The sequence below is a fragment of the Trichechus manatus genome, unplaced genomic scaffold (assembly GCF_000243295.1).
Source record: "Trichechus manatus latirostris isolate Lorelei unplaced genomic scaffold, TriManLat1.0 scaffold00122, whole genome shotgun sequence".
In the NCBI taxonomy this organism is placed as follows: domain Eukaryota; kingdom Metazoa; phylum Chordata; class Mammalia; order Sirenia; family Trichechidae; genus Trichechus; species Trichechus manatus.
Window position 1 is genome coordinate 2,815,830 of NW_004444058.1, and position 22,722 is coordinate 2,838,551.

Below are 22,722 nucleotides of genomic sequence, written 5' to 3' on the forward strand. Positions count from 1 at the left end.
GTTTTGATCTGCTCTTCCCTGATGACTAATGATGTTGAGCATCTTTATGTACTTGTTGGCCATTTGTGTATCTTCTTTAGAGAAGTGTCTATTCCATTTTTTAATTGGGTTGTTAGTAATTTCGTTGTTGAGTTTTAAGAGTTCTTTACATATTCTGGATCTTAAACCCTTTTCTGATATACGGTTTCCACATTTTTTCTCCCATGCTTTAAGTTGTCTTTTCACTTTGTTGATAATGTCCCTTGATGCACAAAAGTTTTTTTTTATTTTGATGAAGTCTGGTTTATCTAGTTTTTCTCTTGTAGCTTTTATCTTGAGTGTCATATCTAAAAATCCATTGCCTAAAAAAAAAGGTCCTGAAGCTTTATGCCTGTGTTTTCTTCTATGAGTTTTATGGTTTTAACTCTTATAGTTAGGTGATTGATCTATTTGAGTTAATTTTTGTGTATGGTTTGAGGTATGGATCCAGCTTCATTCTTCTGCATGTGGAAATCCAGTTGTCCCAGCACCATTTGTTGAAGACGCTATTTGTTCCCCATTGAATGGATTTGGCACCTTTATCGAAACTCATTTGGCCATAGATACATGAGTTTATTTCTGGATTTTCAGTTCTATTCCATTGATTTATATGTTGATCCTTATACCAGTACCATACTGTTTTTATTGCTGTTTTGTAGTATGTTTTGAAATAGGGAAATGTGAGTCCTTCTACTTTGTTGTTCTTTTTCAAGATTGCTTTGGATATTTGGGGCCCTTTATAATTCCATATGAATTTGAGGATTGGCTTTTTCATTTTAATAGGAATTGCATTGTATCTGTAGATCGCTTTGGGTAGAATTGACTTATTTTTAGAATTGACATTAATGATACTAAGTTTACTAGACCATGAACACAGAATGTTTTTTCATTTATTTAGATGTTCTTTAATTTCTTGCAGCAGTGTTTTATAGTTTCAGTGTAAAAGTCTTTCACTTCCTTGGTTAAATTTGTTTCTAGGTATTTTATTCTTTTAGATGCTTGTAAACTGGTGAGAGTAGTAATAGTGTCCTCAGAAGCTGTCTAACTTCAAGGAGGATAATATGAATCAAGATCAGCCCAAGGCAGATCTCTATGAGGTAGAGGCCAGACATATCTCCACTCTCCAACCTTTTTACCAATTTTAACACCAGCCAACCCTCCCATGGCACTCTTTACTTCTTTTCTGGGTTAGATAATCATTGCAGTGGCAACACAGAACTCACAGACCATACTTAGAGTTAAGTAGTTTATTAAGGAGGTAACGGGTACAGCTCAGGATCAGGGTACAGCTCAGGATCAGGAAGCATTAAGCAAAGTATCCCTTCTTCAGTGCAGACAGCTCTCTCAGCCATGCAGACCACCTCTTAGCCCCTGAGGACAGGCTCCTCTTGTCCCTGCTGTCGCTACTGATTCTGCTGCGGCGCTCGTTATGGGCCTGTCTCTGCCAGCTACGCCACTGGGCCCCTTCTGAGCTTGTCGCTGTCTTCAGTGTTACAGCCCTCGACCAGTGTTACAGCTCTTTTAGGAGGTTTCTTGCCCCCTGTCTCTCTGCTTCTTCTCTCTTTTTCCTTCCTTTTGCTTCCTGGTGCTTCTCTTCTTGCTTCTTTTTGTCTGAAAAACCTCGGTGGGGTTAGCTGCATGTATACACAAACTAGGGCAAAGGTAACTCCTCAGGGCTTAGGGAAAAATCTCTCAAGCTGCTTTTCCAAATTACCAAGGCAAAAGGCCACATAAAGGAACTCATTTCACCACAATGCTATTATAAAAAGAACGGTTTTCTTAACTTTCTTTTCAGATTGTTCATTGCTGGTATATAGAAACACCAATGATTTCTGTGTGTTAACATTGTACCCTGCAACTTTGCTGATTTCATTGATTAGCTCTAGCAGCTTTCTTGTGGATTATTGGGATTTTCTATGTATAGTATTGTGTCGTCTGTGAATGGAGATAGTTTTACTTCTTTCTGTCTGGTTTGAATGCCTTTTATTTCTTTTTCTTGACTAGTTGCTCTGGCTAGGACTCCCAGTACACCAGTGAATAGCAGTGGTGAAAGCAGGCATCCTTGTTTTGTTCCTGGTTTTAGGAGGAAAGCTTTCAATCTTTCACCAATGTGTAGGAAATTCACTGTGGGTTTTTCATAAATGCCCTTTATCATGTTGAGGAATTTCTCTTATCATGAAACGATGTTGGATTTTGTCAAAAGCCTTTTCTATAGCAATTGAGATGATCATGTGTTTTTTTTGTTTTCCTTCATTCTCTAAATGTGATGTATTATATAATTGATTTTCTTATGGTGAACTACCCTTGCATACCTGGGATACATCTCACTTGGTCATGGTGTATAATCCTTTTAGTATGCTGTTGGATTTTGCTGAGTAGTATTTTGTTGAGGATTTTTTCATATGTATTCATTAAAGATACTGGTCTATAGTTTTCTTTTTTGTGGTGTCTTTATCTGGCTTTGGTATCAGGGTAATGGTAGTCTTGTAGAATGAGTTGCAAAGTATTTCCTCCTCCTCTTTTATGGAAGAGTTTGAGAAGAATTGATGCTAATTGTTCTTTAAATGTTGGGTAGAATTCACCAGTGAAACCATCTGGTCCTGGACATTTCTTTGTTGAGAGGTTTTTGATTACTGAATCAATCTCTTCCCTTGTTATAGGTGTGTTGAGATATTCTGTTTCTTCTTGAGTCAATTTAGGTAGTTTATGTGTTTCTAGGAATTTATCCATTTCATCTAGGTCGTCTAGTTTGTTGATGTCTTAGTTTCTCAGTGCTGCTATAAAGAAGTACAATAGGGTGGTTTTAACAGACAGAAAAATGTATTTTCTCACAGTTTAGGAGGCTAGAAGTCCAAATTCAGGGTGCTGATGTTAGGGGACGGCTTTCTCTGTTGGCTTTGGAGGAAAATGCTTGTCTTCAGCTTCTCTAGCATTCTTCTTTGAGTTCCTTGGAGAGCTCCACGTGGCATCTATCTTTCCCCCATTCCTGCCTGATTGTTTCCGTGCCTAATCTGCTCCTTTTATATCTCAAAAGTGATTTGGTTTAAGACACACCCTACATTGATACGACCTCATTAACATGAAGAAAACTTCCCAAATAGGATTATATCCACAGGTATAGGGGTTAGCGTTCCAACACATATTTTGGGGGTACGTAATTCAGTCCCTAACATTTGGCATACAATTGTCTATAGTATTCTCTTATAATCCTTTTAGTTTCTGTAGGTTGATAGTAATGTCACCACTTTCTGCTTTTAGTTACTAGTGTTTTCCCTTTTATTTTTCTTTGTCATTGTAGCTAGGGGGTTGTCGATTTTGTTGATATTTTTGAAGAACCTAGTTTTGGTTTTGTTGATTCTCTATTCTTTATTTTGTTTATCCCTGCTTTAATATTTATTATTTCCTTTCTTTGGTTGCAGTGGGCTTCCTTTGTTCTTCCTTTTCTAGTCTCTCAAGGTGTGAAGTTAGGTTATTGATTTGGGCTCTTTCTTCTTTTTAACGTAGGTGTTTACAGCTGTAAATTTCCCTCTGAGCACTGCCTTTGCTGTATCCCATAGGTTTTGGTATGTTGTGCTTTCATTTTCATTCATCTCTAAGTGTTTTCTGATTTCTTATTGATTGTTTAATAGTGTGTGGTTTGATTTCCACATTTCTGTGAAATTTCCAGTTTTACTTCTATTATTGATTTCTGGTTTTATTCCGCTGTAGTTGGAGAAGATGCTTTTGTATGATTTCAGTCTTTTTAAATTTGAGACTTGTTTTGTGACCTAATGTGTGGTCTATCCTGGAGAATAATCCATCTGCACTGGAGAAGAACAGATGTCCTGTGGTAGTTAGGAGAAAGTTCCTGAACTCTTGGGTGAAAAGATTATCTTTTCCTTGTTGAATTACATTGGTGTCTTGTCAAAAATCTATTGACTATATTTCAACATTGTTCTGGAAGTCCTAGCCAGAGCAACTAGGCTAGGGGGAAGAAAAAAAAAAGTATCCAAATCAGGAAGGAGGAAGTAAAACTATCCCTATTTGCAGATGATATGATCCTATATACGGAAAACCACAAAGATTCTTCAAGAAAGCCATTTAAACTAATAAATGAATTCAGCGGAAGGGCAAGGTACAAATTCAATATGCAAAAATCAGTTAGGTTTCCATACGTCAGCAATGAGCAATCTGAAAAGGAAATTAAGGAAATGTTACTATTTACAACAGCATCTAAAAGAAAAAAGTATCTAGGAATAAATTTAACCAAGAAGGTGAAAGACTTGTACATAGAAACTTAAAAAAATTACCTAAAGAAATTAAAGAAGACCTAAGTAAATGGAAGGAAATTCTGTGTTTATAGACTGGAAGCCTTAATATACTTAAGATATCAGTACTACCCAAAACAGTCTATAAATTCAATGCAATACTCATCAAAATTCCGAAAACCTTCTTTGCAGTAATGGAAAAGCCAATCCTCAAATTTATATGGAAGGGCAAGGGACCCCAAATAGCTTAAAGTAATCTTGACAAAGAAGAAGAATAAAGTAGGAGGATTTACACTTCCTGATTCAAAACATACTACAAAGCTACAGTAATTAAAACAGCCTGGTACAGGTATAAGGAGCCCTGGTGGCACAGTGGTTAAATCGGTCAACTGCTAATCGAAGGTCGGTGGTTGGAAACCACCAGTAGCTCTGCAGGATAAAGATGTGGCAGTCTGCTTCCGTAGAGATTTACAGCCTTGGAAACCCTATGGGGTCGGGTATGAGTCAGAGTCAACTTGATGGCAGTGGGTTTTTGGGTGGTACTGGTATAATAATATAGACATATAGACCAATGGAATAGAATTGAAAGTGCAAAACTAAATGCATACGTCTGTGGTCAGCTGATTTTCAACAAGGGTGCTAAGCCCATCCAATGGGGAAGGAAGAGTCTCTTCAATAAATGATGCTGGGAAAACTGGATCTCCACATGCAGAAGAACAAGTCAGACCATACACAAAATCCAATTCATGGTGAATCAAGGACCTAAATATGAAAACTAAAACCTTAAAATTCTTAGGAGAAAATGTAGGGGCAAGGGTGACAACAAAAGCCCAAGCAGCAAAAGACAAATAGATGGGACCTTATAATAATTAAACACTTTTGTTCACCAAAGAATTTTATCAACAAAGTGAAAAGACAACCTATAAATTTTCAGGAACCGTATATTAGATAAGAGCCTAATATCCAAAATATACATAACACTTCTATAATTTAACAACAAAAAGACAATCAACCCAGTCAAAAACTGGGCAAAGGATTTGAACAGACAATTCCCCAAAGAGGATATTTGAATGGCCAGCAAGTACATGAAGAGATGCTAAACATTAGCCATTAGGGAAATGCAAATCAAAACCACAATGAGTTATCACCTTACCCACTTTAGATCGGCAATGATTAAAAAAAAAAAAAGAAAAAAGACAATAGCTGCTGGTGATGTTGTAGAGAAACTGGAACCCTCATCCATTGCTGTTAAAATGGTACAGCCATTATGGAAAACAGTTTTGTGATTCCTCAAAAAGTTGACCATAGAACAACCATATGACCCAGCAATCCCAATTCTAGGTATATACCCAGAAGAAGTGAAGGCAGGAACACGAACAGAAACCTGTACACAAGTATTCACTGCAGCACTTTTCACAGTAGCCAAAAGGTAGAAATAGCCACCACTGAGATGATCTTATGTTTCCTCTGCTCGTTCATGTGGTGAATTTTATTAAAATCACTGGGTCATGGCATATCGATCTTTTAGTGCTGCTGGATTCTATTCGATTTGTGCAGGATTTTTTACGTCCGTGTCCATAAGCAAGTGGCCTAAAGTATTTCATTCCATTTCACCCCTTTTGTGGGTTTTCTGGGTCAGGGTAGCAGCCCCAGTGCCCAGGGTCTCAGGCCTCAGGCTGCTCACATGCCATCTGTATGCTTGCTCCCTGGGCCCAGGCTGACAGTTATCTTGGAAAAGTGTTCTTTTTATCCCCGTTTCCAGGTTTACTAGCGTTTTTTCTTTACTCTTCAGTCTAATTGAGTGGTTTATTTATTGTTTCTCCAAGCCCTGCTCTTAAACTTAGTTACCACGTGCGTCTTTCTTATTCACTTTCCCCTGTACTGACATCTGCCTCTGTTCTGTTGTTTCTTCTGCTTTTCTTAGGCTTATTTATGCTTTTTCTAGCTTCACTGAGTGACTGTTTCGTTCATTAACTTTCGTTCTCAGTGGCTTCTTGTAACAGTACCTCATAGGCTTTGCCGTTGTGTGGATTCCATGTGTGGATGTTGTTGTTGTTGTTGTTTATTGTAGAGATTACCTTTGTTTTATTTTTTTTATTTGTGGCAAAATCTATAGGACATAAAATTTTCCATACTAACCATTTGTAAGTGTACAGTTGAGTGACATTAAATACATTCACAGTGTTGTGCAACCATCAGCACTGTTTCCAAAACTTTTCATCACCTCAAACAGAAGCTTAGTACCCATTAAGCAATAACTCTCATTTCCCCCTCCCACCGGCACCTGGTAATCTGTCATCTACTTCCCATTTCTGTGCATTTGTCTATTCCAGCCATTGCCTATAAATGGACTCATATACTCTGTGGCCTTTTGTGTCTGGCTTCTTTCACTCAGCATAACGTTTTCAAGGTCTGTCCATGTTGTAACGTTCCTACTCCTTTTTCTTTTTTTTAAAGTTGTTTCTCTCTCTCTTTTTTGTTTGTTTGTTTGTTTGTTGTGAAAACATACACACCAACACAGCAACTTCCACATTTACAACTCAGTGACATTGATTGCATTTTTTATATGTGCCACCATCATACCTATCCTCATGCAAAACATTGTACTACCATTAACGTAAACTTAATGCATCATTTCTGTTTATGGCAGAATATTCCGTTGTGTGGAGAGACCACATTTTGCTATCCATTCATCTGTTGATGGACACTTGGGTTGTTTTCACCTTTTGGCTATTGTGAATAGTGCTGCCATGAATGAATATTGATGTACACGTATCTGTTTGAGTCCCTGCTTTCAGTACTTTTAGGGTGTATACCCAGGAGTGGAACTGGTAGCTCATATGGTATTTCTTTGTTAAACTTTTTGAGAAACTGCCAAACTGTTTTCCCACAGCAGCTGCACCATTTTACATTCCCATCAGCAATGGACAAGGTTTCCCATTACTCCACATTCCATTTTTCTGATAACAGCCATCCTTGTGTGTGAAGTGGTAACTAACGGTGGTTTTGATCTGCATTTCTCTAATGAATAATGATGTTGAGCACCCCTTCATGAGCTTATTGCCCACTTGTATATCACCTTTGAAGAAATATCACTTCCAGTCCTTTGCCCATTTTTAATTGGGTTGTTTAATCTTTTTGTTGTTGAGTTGTAGAAGTTCTTTATATATTCTGGATTTGAAACCCTTATCAGATACGTGATTTCTAAATATTTTCTCCCATCATTCTGTAGGTTGTCTCTTCACCGTGTTGATCTTAATGTTGGTTTTGACATCCATTTTGATCCATAAGTTGGTTAGGAGAAAGTTCTAAAATTCCTAAGGGTTGAAGGATTGTTTTCTTTGTTTATACTTGCGTATTTTCCTGGTTTTACTGTATTGTGGTCAGAAGATGAGGTTCTCTACCTTAACTACCCTTTGGAATTTGAAGTTTTCTTTGAGGCTTGATAGGTCAGCTTTAGTCAGTGTTTCGTAGGTGCTGGATTAAAAGTGTTGACTCTGTTTGCAGGACATGGAGTTCAATATTTATCTGTTGGCTTGGACTTGTTAATTATACCTATTGTGTGCTTCTGTATTTATTTTAATCTTCCTTCTCTGTCAAGGACCGAGAGGTATTTAATGACTTACAAACATGTTTCTGCCTGGTGGATGAGCTATCTTGTCTGTAGTGTGACTGTGTTTTAATCTTGCTGTTTGGCCACAAGGGCACTTGCTTCTGACTGTGGCCCTCCCTTGGCAGGTAACCCCTTTGTCCTGATTTGTGATAGAAATGTCCAGCTCTGGCTCAGTGGTTTGTCTTGTCCTTTGACTTTCAGCTTCTCTGGAGTCATTCGGAAACCACAGGTAGACTTTGGAGTTCTCAGATGTCTTTTGGTGAATTGAACTTGAGCTGTTTTTCCTAGTTGAAATGAGTGTGTGTATGTGTGTTTGTGTGTATTTTATTGTTAGAGTTACGTGATTATTCACTTGGCTTTGTTTCAATGAACTCAGGCATCCGTGTTTCTCTGCCCGACATCCCCGCCCACTGGCTGTGGCCATGGAACAGGAGAAGAACAGCCTGAGCAGGGAGCTGAGCCCAGACTTGGCCCCGTACTGCTGCGCAGCATGCCATGTGGATGAGGACTGGAGCCACAGCCATCCTATCCGGGGCCGGGCAAAATCCCGCAGCCTGTCTGCCTCCCCCGCCCTGGGGAGCACCAAGGAGTTCAGGTGAGATAGGCCACCCTCTCTTTGATTTTATTATATGATTAGAACTGTTACCAAGAATTCTTTCAAGTAATGTATATCTCTGCATATAAATATTGATGAATGTGATGTTTGACTCAGAGGTGGGGCTGGGGTGCTGTCCACATGGGAATGGAGGGGCGGGCCTGTTGTCCTGAGAGGAGGGGGCCTATGGGACCCACGGGGGATCTGTGGGATGCTGGGAGCCACACTCCCAAATGGGTTGTCACTGCGTACTGCCTAGTGGGAGCCCATGCTAACTTGATGTCAGACTGAAGTGGTTGTGATCAGGACACACTCTGTGCCCTGAGTGTGCTTTGCTCTGTGGAAGTACGGCGTGAGGACATCACCTTTGGGATTCTGCTCTCTGTGAGAGTCGAGGGTCTAATGGGTAGGGTGGTATGAGGAGTCATGTTGGGTCCGCCAGGGATGCAGGGATGGGTGGGGGGAGTGGGGGGTCATAGCAGGTCCACCCAGGGGTCAGGGCAACAGCTGCAGAGGCCTCATCACATCCCTCTGTCCTCGGCAGAGATGGCTGCACATGGTCAGGGTGGGTTGGTGCCCTCATACCCTCTCATATGCTGGGACGGGCTTATGGGCGAGCCTCTCTCTCCTGCCCCAGCCTGACCTCCAGCCACTCTGCAAGTCCCTGAGTGATGGCGTGGATGACAGTGTGAGACCGCCCACCACGCCCAGAGCTGGGGTCCCACCAGGCTGTCCTCTGACTGCAGCACCATAATGTATGGGTTAGGAGGAAGTGTGCTGGCCGCTGCTGTGTCCCCAGGACAAAGGTCACAGCTGGGAAATGCCAGTGATGGCTCCTCCTTTGGTAAAAAGCTGTTTAAACAGTGAGTGGTCTCAGCTAGTGGGGAAAGAGCCACATGACCCCTCACTTAGTGGGGGGCTTTGGAGCCTCTGACCGTGTGCTCGGAGGCCCAGGTGCAGCTCCCTGGACGTGTCATCATGCCAGGTTTCATTTCACTTCCTCCTCCTCCTTCAGGCCACCTCAGGGCAGTGGTGGCATTTTCTTGGCAGAATTACTTTCAGTTCTGGGTTCGGGTTTGTTTTTAGCATAGCACACGTTTATTTTCGGGAACATAGACCAGACTGTCACAGAGCTGGGTGGACACATCTGGCAACCTGTCCTGAGGGAAGGGGGTGGACCATCAACCCCCACGTGGGGAAGCACATTGTTGTCTGCAGGCCCCAGAGTGCGTTTCCAGGCATCCTGATGAGAGTTCTTATTAAACAAGCCCCAGTCGTTCTTCATCCAGAAGCCCCACTGTGTGGCCTGTGACCCCGTGTGGATGGTGGGAGCCCATGTCAGGGGAGCTGGGGGAGGAGCCTGAGAGTTACTGTGTCACAGGAGCTCCCTGGCCATGGCAGCACTCAGTTGTGGTGGGTCACTGCTTGGTTATTGGAAAATCAGCCATTCAACTGCATGTTTCTTATTGGCACGTACAATTCAGACTGGACGTTTTCATTAGATTTTAATCTAGATTGTGGGCTCTTTCTAAGATCTTGATTCCCAACTGTAGATCGAGGGCTGGGCCTCACGTAGAATTGCTGAGACACTTGTCACGAATTCAGAACCCAGGTCTCACCCATGTGGTCTGGGCAGCTGAAACCCACCTCCCTTTGGGTGTCACTGTCCTGAGAAGCCACTTAGCTTTCAGGTCTCTGGTGCATCTCAGGGCCTCTGCTGGACTTCTGCTGTACATGGCAGTGAGTGCCACAAACACCTGGCGGGCAGGTGGAACCCTCGGGACCTCTCACGGAGCACCGGCAACAACAGGATTGAAACCATCAGAAGTAAAACATACTTGAGATCCAGCCTGCTGTCTGTCTGTAGCTGTCTCTGTGTCCCGCCCTCGCACTGCCCCCCACTCTGGCTGACTCTCACTGCCCTCTCCCCACAGGAGGACCCGCTCCCTGCATGGGCCGTGCCCGGTGACCACTTTTGGACCAAAGGCCTGTGTGCTGCAGAACCCCCAGACCATCATGTAAGTGCTGGGCATGGGCACAGGTCCCCTTTTCGGGTGTGACTGCCATGATGGCGAGAATCCAGTCCTTAGCGCAAGGTGTGCTACCTCGTAACCCGGCCTCAAGTGCATGTGGGAGGGAGGTGTGAGGGATGAGGGGGCCTGGGGGTCCTCTCAGGGATGACTACTGTGATGACGAGAGATCTGACGCTCAACATGAGGTGGACTGCTTCATAACCAGGCCCCCTGAGTATGCGGGCGCCAAATGGGGGGCAGCACGTGCACCTGCAGACATGAGTGCCGCATCCTGGCTGTGCCGTGGGCCCAGCAAGTGGGATGGCCCTTGACAGGAGAGGCTCGGGTTGATCTTGTTTTAGCCGTGAATCGCTTTGGGGGAAGCTGACTGTGCTCCGGACTAACACACCTGGTGGCCACGTGTGTTTCTCTGTTGATTATTTCAAAACTGTAGACACACTTGTCTACTTTCTTCTCTTCTGATTTTTCTTTATTAGGAAGTGCCCCACCTTGCTGCCATCAGGTGCCATCCGAATGGCCGGGGCAGGTGTCACGCCAGAGGGCCCCAGGGACCCCACTCCCCTTGCTCACGTATGTCCAGGGATTTGTTTCTGAAAGAGACTCTAAAACCGAGGTGGCTCATGCCACCTCACTCAGCTTCTGATCGTCGGGCTCTGCCACCCACTCCTCGTGCAGCTGAGCCCAGTGTTTGGCGGGGTGAAGGGGGCACGTGCCCCATCCCTGCGCCCTGTCCCTGCACTCTGCGTGGGTCTCCTGGTGTGTGTTTCATGGGGACACGAACATACTCTTACGTGACTGCCTTATGTTTGAAAGGTTAAAATTCTACCTCAGGCTTGGCCTTTGGGGACAGTGGGACGTTTCTCATTATAAGAGGATCAATCATGTGGTGGCCTACCTGCTCAGGTGAGCCCACAGGGCCATGTCTGTGAGATGGTACACTTGGGGCCTTGGGCTGCAGCTTTTATACCTCCACACATCTCGTCCCTGCCACGGAGACACGATGTCCTTACTGTGATTGTGAAGGGAAGAGGAATTCTAGTGCATCAGATTCATAAAGGAGTAGGTCGTTGTGTCACCTTCCTTAACGGGAAGTGACACATGGTGGACTCGTCCCCAGACAGCAGAGCCGCAGCAGGGTGAGTGGAGGCCCGGCCCCCTTGCTCAGGACTCCCCAAACGGGCCCCACATCGCCAGGGTGGCATGATAGCAGGACTCGCCCTCACCAGCCAGGCTGTCCGCAGAGCTGCTCCGTAAATTGTGAAGTGTTGACTGCGTCACTCCCAGTAACGATGATGTCTTGTCCACCCCTACCCGTCAGCATGGATGGCTGCTTTGTGGCCAACTTTGTTGAGATGCCCTTTAGGCGGATGCTGCGGGTAAGGTGGTAGAGCCTAGTGGACTTGGGCTGCTGCTAGCTGTGGCTGGGGCTTTCCTGCAGGATTTCAGACTGGATGCAGCCTGAACTGAGCTCCCTGGCCCCAACATCTATCTAGTTCTGCAGACGCTGGGGTGGTGCCTGGCTCCTCCTGTGCTCGCCATCTGACCCAGCAGCAAAGTCTGTCCTTTTGACCCCAAAACCCATCCCCAGGCCCCACGAGAGCACTGTCCACTGCAGCCCCTTGGGTGTCCCCACCGGGAGCTCTGTGCACGGCAGCCACGATTTGAAGGATCCAATCAAGGCACAGCCACACCCTGTGTGCCCCACAGAGTCCTGGGGGCTCAGAGCAGGGTCCTGGCTGCCAGCTCCTGCTGCCCCACCTCTGCGGGCTCCCCACGGTACACACCAGGCTCAGACTGGCCTCAGACTGGCGCCAGCCACTACTCAGCTGGGGCTCCTCCCAGTCTTCCTCTTCTTGTCATTTGTGTCTTGGCCAAGTGCCACCGTGATAGGGGCCCCCAGCCACCCGGCCTTAACTGGCCATCCGGACCCCCTGCACTGCAGCTCTCTCTGGTGTTTTCTGTGTGCTGCCTCATGAGGGCTTGTCAGGGCGTAGCCAGAGCCCACGGGGAATCTTCCATACCAGGGGCTCAGGATGCATTTGAGCTGGGGGTGCTTCTGGGCTGTGAGATTTCTCTGCTCCCCGCCCCCCCACCATTTACAGGTCACCATGGCGACCACAGTGGGAGCCAGGACTGTTTGTGGGACCAGAGTCCCCTGGGGGCATGGGGGCAGCTGTTTATTCCCATGTCTCCCGCCCCTTCTCAGGGCCTGTGCAGGGCAGGAGCTTAATACATGTTTAACTTTTCCCCTAGTGTTCACAAGTAAGATATTGTCAAGAGGGGTCATGACAAGGGATTTCACTGACTGAGATTTTTACCATAAACGTGGTTTATATTGGGTTGAGACATGCGAAATTGCCATTTCATGTGGCTCAGCCCTACACAGACAAGGGCTGCATGCACGGTGCCCTCATGGCCTGGGCTCCTGTCTGGAGGGGCCACGTCCCTGTCACAGCATGGTGCCCTCATGGCCTAGGCTCCTGCCGGGCTACAGGTGGCCCAACAGGAAGTGGAATAACTGGTTTGTGGTCACACAGAGGGGCTGACGCCCAGGCCTGAGCAGGGGGATAGCTGGGAGCCTTGGGGCTGGATGGCCCTGCCCAATGGGCAGGGGAGGGACAGCCAGTGTTGGGAGAAGGGGCCGTCCAGAGCCAGTTAGAGCCGCTTGCTGCCTGAGGCCGGTGTCAGGTGCTGGACTTGTTGGGGAGTGGGCACCTCCATCTGACTGTGGCCCAAGAGCTCCTCCCGCAGTAAGCTGGTTCCACAGGCCAGAATAGGCCACCAGATTGGCGGCCACTGCGGTTTTCTCTGCTTCTGGGAAAGTTCTGGAAGGCACTGCCAAGAGCAGCCAGAAGAGAAGACACTTCAGCCTGCACCCTTTACCCAGGCGCGTATCCCGAGCTCAAGGTTCCTCTCTGGGTGCTGGTGTGTCAGGGATGACACGCTGGAAGAGCCAGGTTGGAGGTCTCCATGGGCTTTTGTATGGGGGGGCGGTCTGAAGCTTTTCCACTTGGCCCTGAAAGGTAACCTTGAGGCATTTTTAAGTGGGAGGTTAAGCAAGAGCACCACATACAATAAACAGTGAGACGGCTAAGCAAGTTTGCTTTGTGGATGTTTCATTTTCGGAAGCTCCTTGGATGGGGCTGGCTCAGTTGTGCTCTGGTTTTGGTTTGTAGATGCAGAGGTTAGGGCCACAGTGGGGAGTGCCCCTCGGGAGGCCTGTGGTGGGCTTGGGTCACATTCCTGCGGTTCAGCACAGCGTGGCCACTTGCTGTGGGTGCCCTGCAGCCTTCTAGGAACGGGAGGCTCCTGCTCAGCGGCTGCGATCCAGGGGGCTGGCGATGAGGCTCCCGGAGGAGGCAGTGGGCGAGGTGTCTCTGGCCAGGCCCACTCGGGTTGGGTGAGTGCACACATGCTCTCTGCCAACACTGACGGTGCATGGGGCTGTCACATTTGGGGGGGCTGCTGTCCCTGGTGAGGTACTGTTTTGAACCGGTTTCTCAGCTTAGGGGCTTTTATCAGAAAGGGAAACCTTTTTGCCGGGGTTACACTGCAGTTTTAGAAACTGTTTCCCAACAAGCTGAAAGGAGGAAGTGTGGGAGCTGAGGTACTTGTGGCCTGATTGTGGCCCTCAGCAGCCCTGACCCCCAGCTGGTACAGCAGAAATGGGCCTGCGGGAGTCATTGTTGCCCACCAGGCCTGCCAGGGTGTTCTAGAGCTGAGTAGAGTGGGCTCTGCCTTAGGAGGAATGCCACAGCTCCCAGTGTCACGCTTCTGCCACACAGCCCAAGTCAGAGCACTGTGGAAACCTCTAGAAACTGCCCTTAGGTGGAGCAACCACCAACTTTAAACAAGGTGCTTTTCACTATTCAAGTTACAGGTGAGTAGGTGGTTCTCCTGAAGGTGCAGATGGGACGGCCATACGTGCCCTACGCTAGTCAGTGGGAAACACAGGCCTGCAGGGGCCCTGGGTGATGGAGCTTCAGAGTTGGTGGGTTGGGGGTGGCTATGGGAGGTTGGTGCTGGCTCTGGACAGGGCGAGGGGACGGCTTGGCCCAAGATTGGGGCTCTTGTTCCCAAGGTGGTAGGCTCACTAGGAGCTGGAACCCAGCACCTGTAACGACGAGGGTCTGGGGGGCCCGTGGAGGTTCTGGATTCATGGTGAGGCGGCCTTGGGGGGGAGTCTGGGCTCATAGATGGTGAGGGGTGGTCAAGCAGGGCCTTTTAGTAGAAGCATCAGGAAGGATGCCATCAGGATGGAATGTGGCAGTTGTCCCTGTTTGTAAATCGGAGTGTGCTCAAATCTGTCAGCCAGCGGGGGACCCGGGACTAGTGGCGGGCCTGGCAAAAGTGCAGCAGCCAGGGCACGGACACAACCTTCAGAGCGAAGGCCTTGAGCCCATGTTTTAGGATGTTTAATCTTTTCCATGTCTCATGCCCTTGTCCTTGAGGAGAGGTTGTGTGTGGAGTGACCTCCCTTTCCTCCCAACAAAGGCACATCCAGGACCCTGCGAGCCAGAGGCTGACATGGAACAAGGCTCCGAAGAGCGTCCTTGTCATCAAGAAGATCTGCGATGCCAGCCTGCTGCAGCCCTTCAAGGAGCTCTGTATGTACCTCATGGAGGTGAGCCCAGGCAGGGCCCTTTTACCTGTACCCGGCTAACCTATACCCCCCACTGGGAGAGCAAGGCATGGGGAGGCCCCAGTCTGCCCAGGCTGGGAGCCCTTAAAGTCAGAGCAACTGTCACAGAGCCTCCAGCGGGATATAAGTCTGTATGTGAAATGAGCAAATTGAATGCTACCTGTGGCCAGGAAAGAGGAATTGTCATTACCCTGCGTGTTACAGTGTTAAAAGGAGGCTTAGGGAAGCCTCCATGGTCTACACTGAGGTTTGTTGGTGGGGCCTGATGGGGCTCTGGAAGGGCCTCAGGCACATTTTGCCTCTAGGAGAACAACATGATCGTGTATGTGGAAAAGAAAGTTCTGGAAGACCCTGCTATCGTGAGTGACGAGAACTTTGGACCAGTGAAGAAGAAATTCTGCACTTTCAGAGAAGGTGAGTCTTTCTGTTCTCTGTCACATGGTTTGTGGACAGGACCATGTACCTGGTGGGAGCTTCCAGCATACCTGCCCGTCATTGGCATTGGGCACACTGCAGTGTCTACCAGGGATAATGCAAGAGCTTTTGTTTCCTTTTGTCTTTTCCAGATTATGATGACATTTCCAATCAAATCGACTTCATCATCTGCCTGGGTGGGGATGGGACCCTGCTGTACGCCTCATCCCTCTTCCAGGTGACGTGTGAGACGAGCCCATTTGTAGTTTAGTGCAGGGTAGAGAGGTGCCTTCCGAACGTGACTTTCATGTTCCCATGTCAGCTTCATGCCACAGAGGTGAGGCGCTATAGGGTGTTCTTGCTGGGACATGGACTGACTTGCTTAAATTCAGTGATTTGGTGGTAGAGCAAGTTTGCAGATAATCCTGTACGGGATGCTCTGCCGTTGTCCCCGCTCCTGTCCTCACTAGGGCACAGGCTGCGTTGGGGGCACAGGCAGGGGCATGTGAGTGCGAGGCCCAAACAGGAAACATCTGAGAGGGGTGCTGCAGATCCAGGCAGAGAGCGAGCTGGGGTGCAAGGATGTAGGGTGGGAGGGGCTGCAAGGGGGATCCATGGAGGCACCACAGAGGGTCTGGAGGGGAGCCCAGGGTCATTCAGATGAATGACCCCACCCCTTGGGGGACTCAGTCTGCAGCGCTCTGGAGGGTCCCATGGGGAGTGGAGAAAAGCAAGCTGAGGTGGATGGGGCCGGCACCTGGGGGGACCTATGGCCTCGTCACTGGGGGTGGACTGAGGTGTTAGAGCGCTGGGAGGCAGGGATGCCATGGGCTGCATCCCACCAGCCTGGCTTCGTCTCACTCACTGTGCCCAGTGCTGTCCTTCTGCTTGAGGCCTGCCCTCTGAGCTGCCACCACCCTAGTTCTCTGCTCCCTGACGGCTGCGTCTTTGGCCAATCCAGCTGTCCTCTTCTCGCTCTCACGCGGGCACTCCTTGCTTCCCCAGTCCTTAGCCCAGCGGCCTCTCATACGGGGTGATGGCTTCCTTCTGCAGCAGAGCCCTGTCCACGCCCACTGCCCAGCCCCTCCACCCAGCCATGTAGGTGTTGCCTGCGCTGCCCCACCACACTGCCTCCTTTCCCAGAGCCCATGGCTGGCCTCCCACAGCCAGAAGTCACTGTCGCCTCCTGGCCAGTCAGTTAAGAGTCCTGCTGGTTCTGTGTGTTCTCTGAGTCTCCCAACTGCCTCCTCCTCCAGCCTCCTTCCAGCTTAGCCTGGACCCTGCCACCCAGTTCCTGACCTCAGGCACAGTTGCCCCGTGTCAGCTGAGCCTCTTTGGGCTCACAGGACCCCACCTTCCTGAGTCCACCCTCCTAGGTCCGGAACAGCCTTCCTGGTGTGTCTGCTAGAACCCCTAGCTCTTGGGCACAGCTCCTCCATCCCTGTGGGTCCTCACGGTGATGCCGGCTCTCCAGGAGAATCGGGGCACCTGGCCCCGACCTGCATTGCATCTGGGTTCTGGCTGCTCTGGGCATTCCTTGTGGCTTCTGGCAGACCATGTCCTGAATGCCTGTCTCGTCCGCCCACAGGGCAGCGTGCCCCCCGTCATGGCCTTCCACCTGGGCTCCCTGGGCTTCCTGACCCCCTTCAACTTTGAGAACTTCCAGTCCCAAGTTACTCAGGTGATAGAGGGTGAGTCGGAATGTTCCGGAGCCCACACCCAGCCCCAGACGAGGTTTCCCTCTCGGTGGGATTTTGGTGTTTGTTTTCTTTTTTAACGACGCATACAGCAACGTTTAAGTTTCAAGAATCAGAGATTTCCAAATTCTGAATGGTTCAAACACTTTTCTGCTAACATGTTGAAACGTGTCAACAGATCACAGGCTGGAGCTGCTGTGAAGACGTGTTCTGTACGGTAGACAGGAGTTGTTTTTCCGTAGAAGGCACAGAAATGTTGGTCTCGGTTTGGGGAAGGCAGGGTCCCTGTTCGGGCAAAGTCTCCGCCTGCTCCATGGGGCCGCCTGACCTCAGCCAGCTTTCCGGCATCCTAGGGAATGCAGCCATCGTCCTCCGGAGCCGGCTCAAAGTCCGGGTCGTGAAGGAGCTCAGAGGGAAGAAGGCAGCAGCTCCAAACGGTGTCAGAGAAAACGGTTCTCTGGCCCCGGACGCTGAGGTCGGGAAGCAGGTCATGCAGTACCAGGTCCGTAGGCATGTGGGGTGACCTTGGGCTGGGGAACCCCCCACATAGAGGAGCCCTCCTGTCTTCCTGGGGGAGTCCCTGAGAAACTGAGCCCCTGCAGGGCCTGGGGACCCCCATCCCAGGAGGTTGTGACTGTGCCTCCCAGCCCACCCATTAGAAATGCCCCGCACAAGTGGCCATGTCCCCTTGGCCACGCCCTGTGCTGTGTCCTGCTCCTCTCTGAATACGTGTAGCTCCTCTGTGCCTCCAGGTCCTGAACGAGGTGGTGATTGACAGAGGCCCTTCCTCCTACCTCTCTAACGTGGACGTCTACCTGGATGGACACCTCATCACCACAGTGCAGGGTGACGGTGAGTAGGATGGGCCCCTGCTCGCCTAACTTTTTGTGCTCAGAGAAGACAGCCAGGCATGGCTGGGCTACGGGAGAGACTGGAGGGGCAGCCTGGCAGGTGGCCACACTCAGATCCCGTGTCCCAGCAGGAGTGATCGTGTCCACCCCGACCGGAAGCACAGCGTACGCGGCTGCGGCCGGAGCCTCCATGATCCACCCCAACGTGCCGGCCATCATGATCACCCCCATTTGCCCACACTCGCTGTCCTTCCGGCCCATTGTGGTCCCTGCCGGAGTGGAGCTCAAGGTGAGCATGGCTCCCACCATCCCCGTGTATGGGGAGGTCAGCCATGCCAATGAGAACCCACTAGGTCTGTTGCTTACACCCACACCGCCTCTCACGTGACATCTTTTGGGTTGCATCCACCTGGGGCTGGCATACCGAGCCTCAGGGACCCACCCTCCTGCCCTTGAGTTGCACTTGCGTGGCCCCAGGTGTGGGTGGACCTCATGAGGGCAGAAATGGGTGACATGATGACGCCTTCTCTCCTAGTTCTCTGAGCTCAGGGCTGGCCTGGGCAGAAGGTTGCCAGTGGGAAGTGGGTGTCAGGATGGGGACTCCACCTCGTGGGTTGAGAGCCCTTCGGAGCCAGAGCCGCCTGCCGATGCGCAGCTCCTGCTGCCAGACTCCCTGGTCACACGCGGGAGGGTGGGTGCCACCCTGAGACGTGCCGCAGCTCCATGCCGGGCCTGCTGCGCCTCAGTGTGGCGGCCATGCCTCTTCTGTTTTGCTCCCAGATCACATTGTCCCCAGAAGCCAGGAACACTGCGTGGGTTTCATTTGATGGACGGAAGAGACAAGAGATCCGCCATGGGGACAGGTGTGTGGGCCGGGACTGGTTAAAAAGCCAAGAACTAGGGGAGGGGGAGGGCATGGGTGCCACTGACCCTGGCACCCTGCCAACGTACCTGCATACTCCGTTGTAATCCTGTCCTGCAGAGTTTCTGCCCACTGCTCTTGGTACTCACCTCCTCCAGGGATGCCCACGGGGCAGCCAGTCTGTGTGCCATTCCAGGGATGTACCTGGAGGTGAAGGCCCCTTCTCCCTGCCCCTAGCCTACAATGCAGGGTCCATATCAGGAAGCCTGGTACCCAGCATGGCTGCAGGGGGAAGGCCAGTAGAGGGCACAGTGCCAAGCTGGCTACAGATCCCATCCCCTCTGCCAGGTCCTGCTCTTGTCCCCTCTGTCCTGCTGGGCACCAGCCCCCAGGGACCTTTGAGGTGCTAGTCACCATCCTGGGTCATCCCCTCCTGGCCCCTGGGTAGGGGCAGGCAGGCTATGGTGCTCTGTCTGTCCTGGGAGGTGCAAGGATTCACCCACATGGCAACACCCACTGAGTGCCTGCCCTGGACCTGACCAGTGGGGACAGGCAGAAGGACACGGTTGCCCCTGGAGCCCCTCACTCGGGTCAGAGGATGGTGCAGCTGGTGGCATGAGCAGGGCGAGGGTGTTACAGGTTTGGGCAGGGGGCTGGCTGTGAATTCCCAGGTCCCCTCCGTCCAGAGCTCCCCTCCTGGGAGGCAGGCTGTCAGGGCAGGCGGAGGCCCGTGGGGACAAACCTGTGGCCTACTGCTCAGCTGCTGCTTGACCAGCTTAGGGACGTACTCGGGCTCACCTGGCTGTGGGCTCACCTGGCCACACCACATCTCTCCCTGCCTCAGTATCAGCATCACCACGTCCTGCTACCCGCTGCCCTCCATCTGCGTCCAAGACCCCGTGAGAGACTGGTTTGAGAGCCTGGCTCAGTGTCTGCACTGGAATGTGCGCAAGAAGCAGACCCACTTCACAGAGGAGGAAGAAGAGGAGGGCGGGGAGGAGCAGGGCTAGGCCTCAGCACGCAGCTTCCAGACTTGCGGGATGGACAGCCCGACCCTCCTAGCATCTGCATCTTCGTCTCCTTCCTTCCACCTGCCCCTTGGGAACAGCCATCTATGTATCTGTGGGTGTGTGTTCTAGAATGTCACGGCCCAGATCATGTCCTTCCCACCTATGGCCAAAGGAAGAATGGGAACCTACCTTTTTTCAGCCAGATCACCTGTTTTTAACATAAATTTGACTATTTTTTGCATTTCTAGTCAAACTGAGGCACAGGCGGGGTCTCAGTGTCGCCACACGCATACACGCGCTGGCTGTGTCTGAGCTGTGGCCCCAGGTCAGGGGCCGTGTGTCGCCACCGACGTCACATGCCCATCCTTAAACCAGGCCACTCACTTCTCTGAAGTTCCATGTCAGGAAGCGTCCATAAATCAGTATATTGAACTACAGAGGGTCAGGCCTAGTTACCTGTCCTTCAGTGTGGAAATAAATATCTCATAGCCAAATGTCTTCCTTTAGCCATGATGCTTCCCCTTGTTCTGGAGACTTTTCCCTGGAACTGCTTCCCAGGAAACCCTTGGGCACTTTGCCACTTGATTGGTGGGGTAGGGACTGGCAAGGCTGCTGGGTTTGCTCTGGTTTCCGGAGATGGTTGGGAGGGTTCCCCCTTCCGGCTCAGGGCCGCACCCACCGGCCTCACTGAGGTCTCTGTCCCCGAGATTGTGGAGTGTTTCCTCTTCCTGTTTCAGGCCAGCGTCTGTGGGCTCCGTGCCAAGGTCTCTGTCCCCAAGATTGTGGGATATTTTCCTCTTCCTGCTTGAGGCTGGCATCTTTGGGCCCCGCAAGCTTGGCGTGGGGCCAGAGGGGAGGCTGGGCCAGGGCCCACACACATTCCTACGCACAGGCCGGCACCTTCCACACCGGGAGATATTTTAACCCTGTATATACTTTTTAGAGATTCTTTTAAACTTTCTGAAGTGCTTATGTACATATTTTAGTGTACACACTTTTGTGAAGATTTAAAAGGGAGGGGACTTGTCCTGCTATGAAGCGAAGCCTGGTTCCCTGTTTACATTGTCCTGTGCGGTGCTGCCCACAGGGACCATTCTATCTGGAGTCACATGGCCGCTGTAGGCTTGGTGGTACTGGGCAGGAGGTTAGGTGTCTTGGATTGGCCAGCCATTTCTGCTTTGCAGTTGTGACGAGCAGGTTGAGTGGATTCACCCATGATGAAGACGGCAGCTGCGCTGTGACAGTGCTGACCCTGCCTCTCCCCTCATCTGAGCTCACAGAGAAACCTTCATTCCAGCGGTCACCACGCCCATCAGCCCCAAGGGTGCTGGGCCGCCTCCCACTCAGATAGGGAGCAAGGGAGAGAGAGTGCACACAGATGCCAGGCGGCCCAGCTCGAGTACAGCCAGTGGTCAGTGCAGCCTCACTGGCTTCCAGAAGGACGTTTGGTTCAGAGTAGCCATGCCTCTGCGCCTTGCTCCCAGAGTTGCACTTTGGTCTATTAAGTGGACAGAAGAGGAGGGTGCACGCCCGCCCATCCCTGGCCAAGCCGAGTTAGGCAAGGCCACCATCCTGGCCCGCCCTTCCTCCTGCAGATCGGAGCTGAGTTCCACATGCAGCAAGGTCTGAGTGCGTCCAAAGACGCCACTGTAGGCCCCTCAGTGTTTGTGGCCTGAGAGTGCCCTGCCCCCTCCCTCCACCTGCCCATCAGGAACCTGAGAGCACTGGCCAGTATAGGGCCAGCGCCAGGGCCACGGGGGCCCATCCCTGTCCTTGGCCTGCGTGCCCACACCCACCTGGGTCCCGCACTCTGGGAGGCGATGCTTGGACTGGCCAAGGTAGGGGAGTCCTGAGACCTCTGAGCCTTTAGGTCCAGGAGAGAGAGGAGTTTGGAATTCCCATCAGACAAAACAAGTGTCAACCAAGGTGCAAAGCAGCATGATATTAGAATGATCTAGAACACTTTGGATTTTTGAAGTGAATTCTTAGTATTTCATATTGTTAATATCTTGAAGATTTATTAAATGTTGTTGAAAGCCTTATTACTATTTTCAGATACTTTGAATAAACAGACTTGTAAAAAAAAAAAAAAGCTGGGTTGTGTGATGACTTCGTTTCGGCTCTGTGGCTGGCACAGAGATGGTAGGTGAGTCTCCAACACCTGCAGATGCCGCCAGGTTGGGACAGGGCCCAAGGAAAAGGTATGCCCTGAGCACCCTGCCTCTACCTTCCAGCCCTGCGCAGGTGGGAGTACCTCCCTCAGGACCACCACCACCAAGGAGCCCACCCAGGAGGAAGGCGCAGGGCCCAGGAAATGAGACCTGCTCCCGAGAGGGGTGTGGGTGGTCAGCAGGGAAGGCAGGAGCCCAGGCAACAAGCAGGTCCTGCAGAGGAAGCAGCGCTGAGCCACATCACCTTCCAGGAGGCTGCAGCCCCCACAGCTCCAGGAGGGCTCGCTCCCCTAGGTTGCACTGGTATCTCCAGCCTCGCCTGGACCTGTGCCATTCTTGATCCAGGAGGCCAAGGGGGCATGTCAGAACTCTACTTGGTGACAAAAGAAAGCCAAAGTTTCTGTCCCGGCCCCTCCCACAGCACCCTCCCACAGCTAAGTCAGGACTGTAATTCTATCAGCAGATAGATGGAATAATGTGAGAGGAGAAGCTTTGGCCCACCCCAGAAGCCCAGGGCAGTTTCTCTGACTTTTGTCACCCCAGTGCCCCATGGCACAGTGGGACCCAGT

General features: G+C 50.3%; 1 protein-coding gene across 4 annotated transcripts in view; it reads left to right on the forward strand.

Annotated features, from left to right (window-relative positions):
* The window catches only part of NADK (NAD kinase), a 38,107-nt gene extending 16,056 nt beyond the window's left edge, over window positions 1-22,051 (forward strand). For 2 of the 4 annotated variants that reach the window (XM_023738711.1, XM_023738712.1), the window contains exons 2-11: window positions 8,255-8,473; window positions 10,408-10,491; window positions 15,001-15,130; window positions 15,454-15,562; window positions 15,715-15,800; window positions 17,438-17,761; window positions 18,012-18,111; window positions 18,242-18,399; window positions 18,891-18,973; window positions 19,817-22,051. In XM_023738711.1, coding sequence (XP_023594479.1) covers window positions 8,301-8,473; window positions 10,408-10,491; window positions 15,001-15,130; window positions 15,454-15,562; window positions 15,715-15,800; window positions 17,438-17,761; window positions 18,012-18,111; window positions 18,242-18,399; window positions 18,891-18,973; window positions 19,817-19,982 — 1,413 coding nt within the window. In that variant the 5' untranslated portion in view covers window positions 8,255-8,300 and the 3' untranslated portion in view covers window positions 19,983-22,051. Of the gene's footprint in view, window positions 1-8,254; window positions 8,474-10,407; window positions 10,492-15,000; window positions 15,131-15,453; window positions 15,563-15,714; window positions 15,801-17,150; window positions 17,254-17,437; window positions 17,762-18,011; window positions 18,112-18,241; window positions 18,400-18,856; window positions 18,974-19,816 lie in introns of all 4 variants that reach the window. The other 2 variants (XM_012557873.2, XM_023738713.1) reach the window with 2 other exon arrangements.
* Window positions 22,052-22,722: the final 671 nt, after the last annotated feature.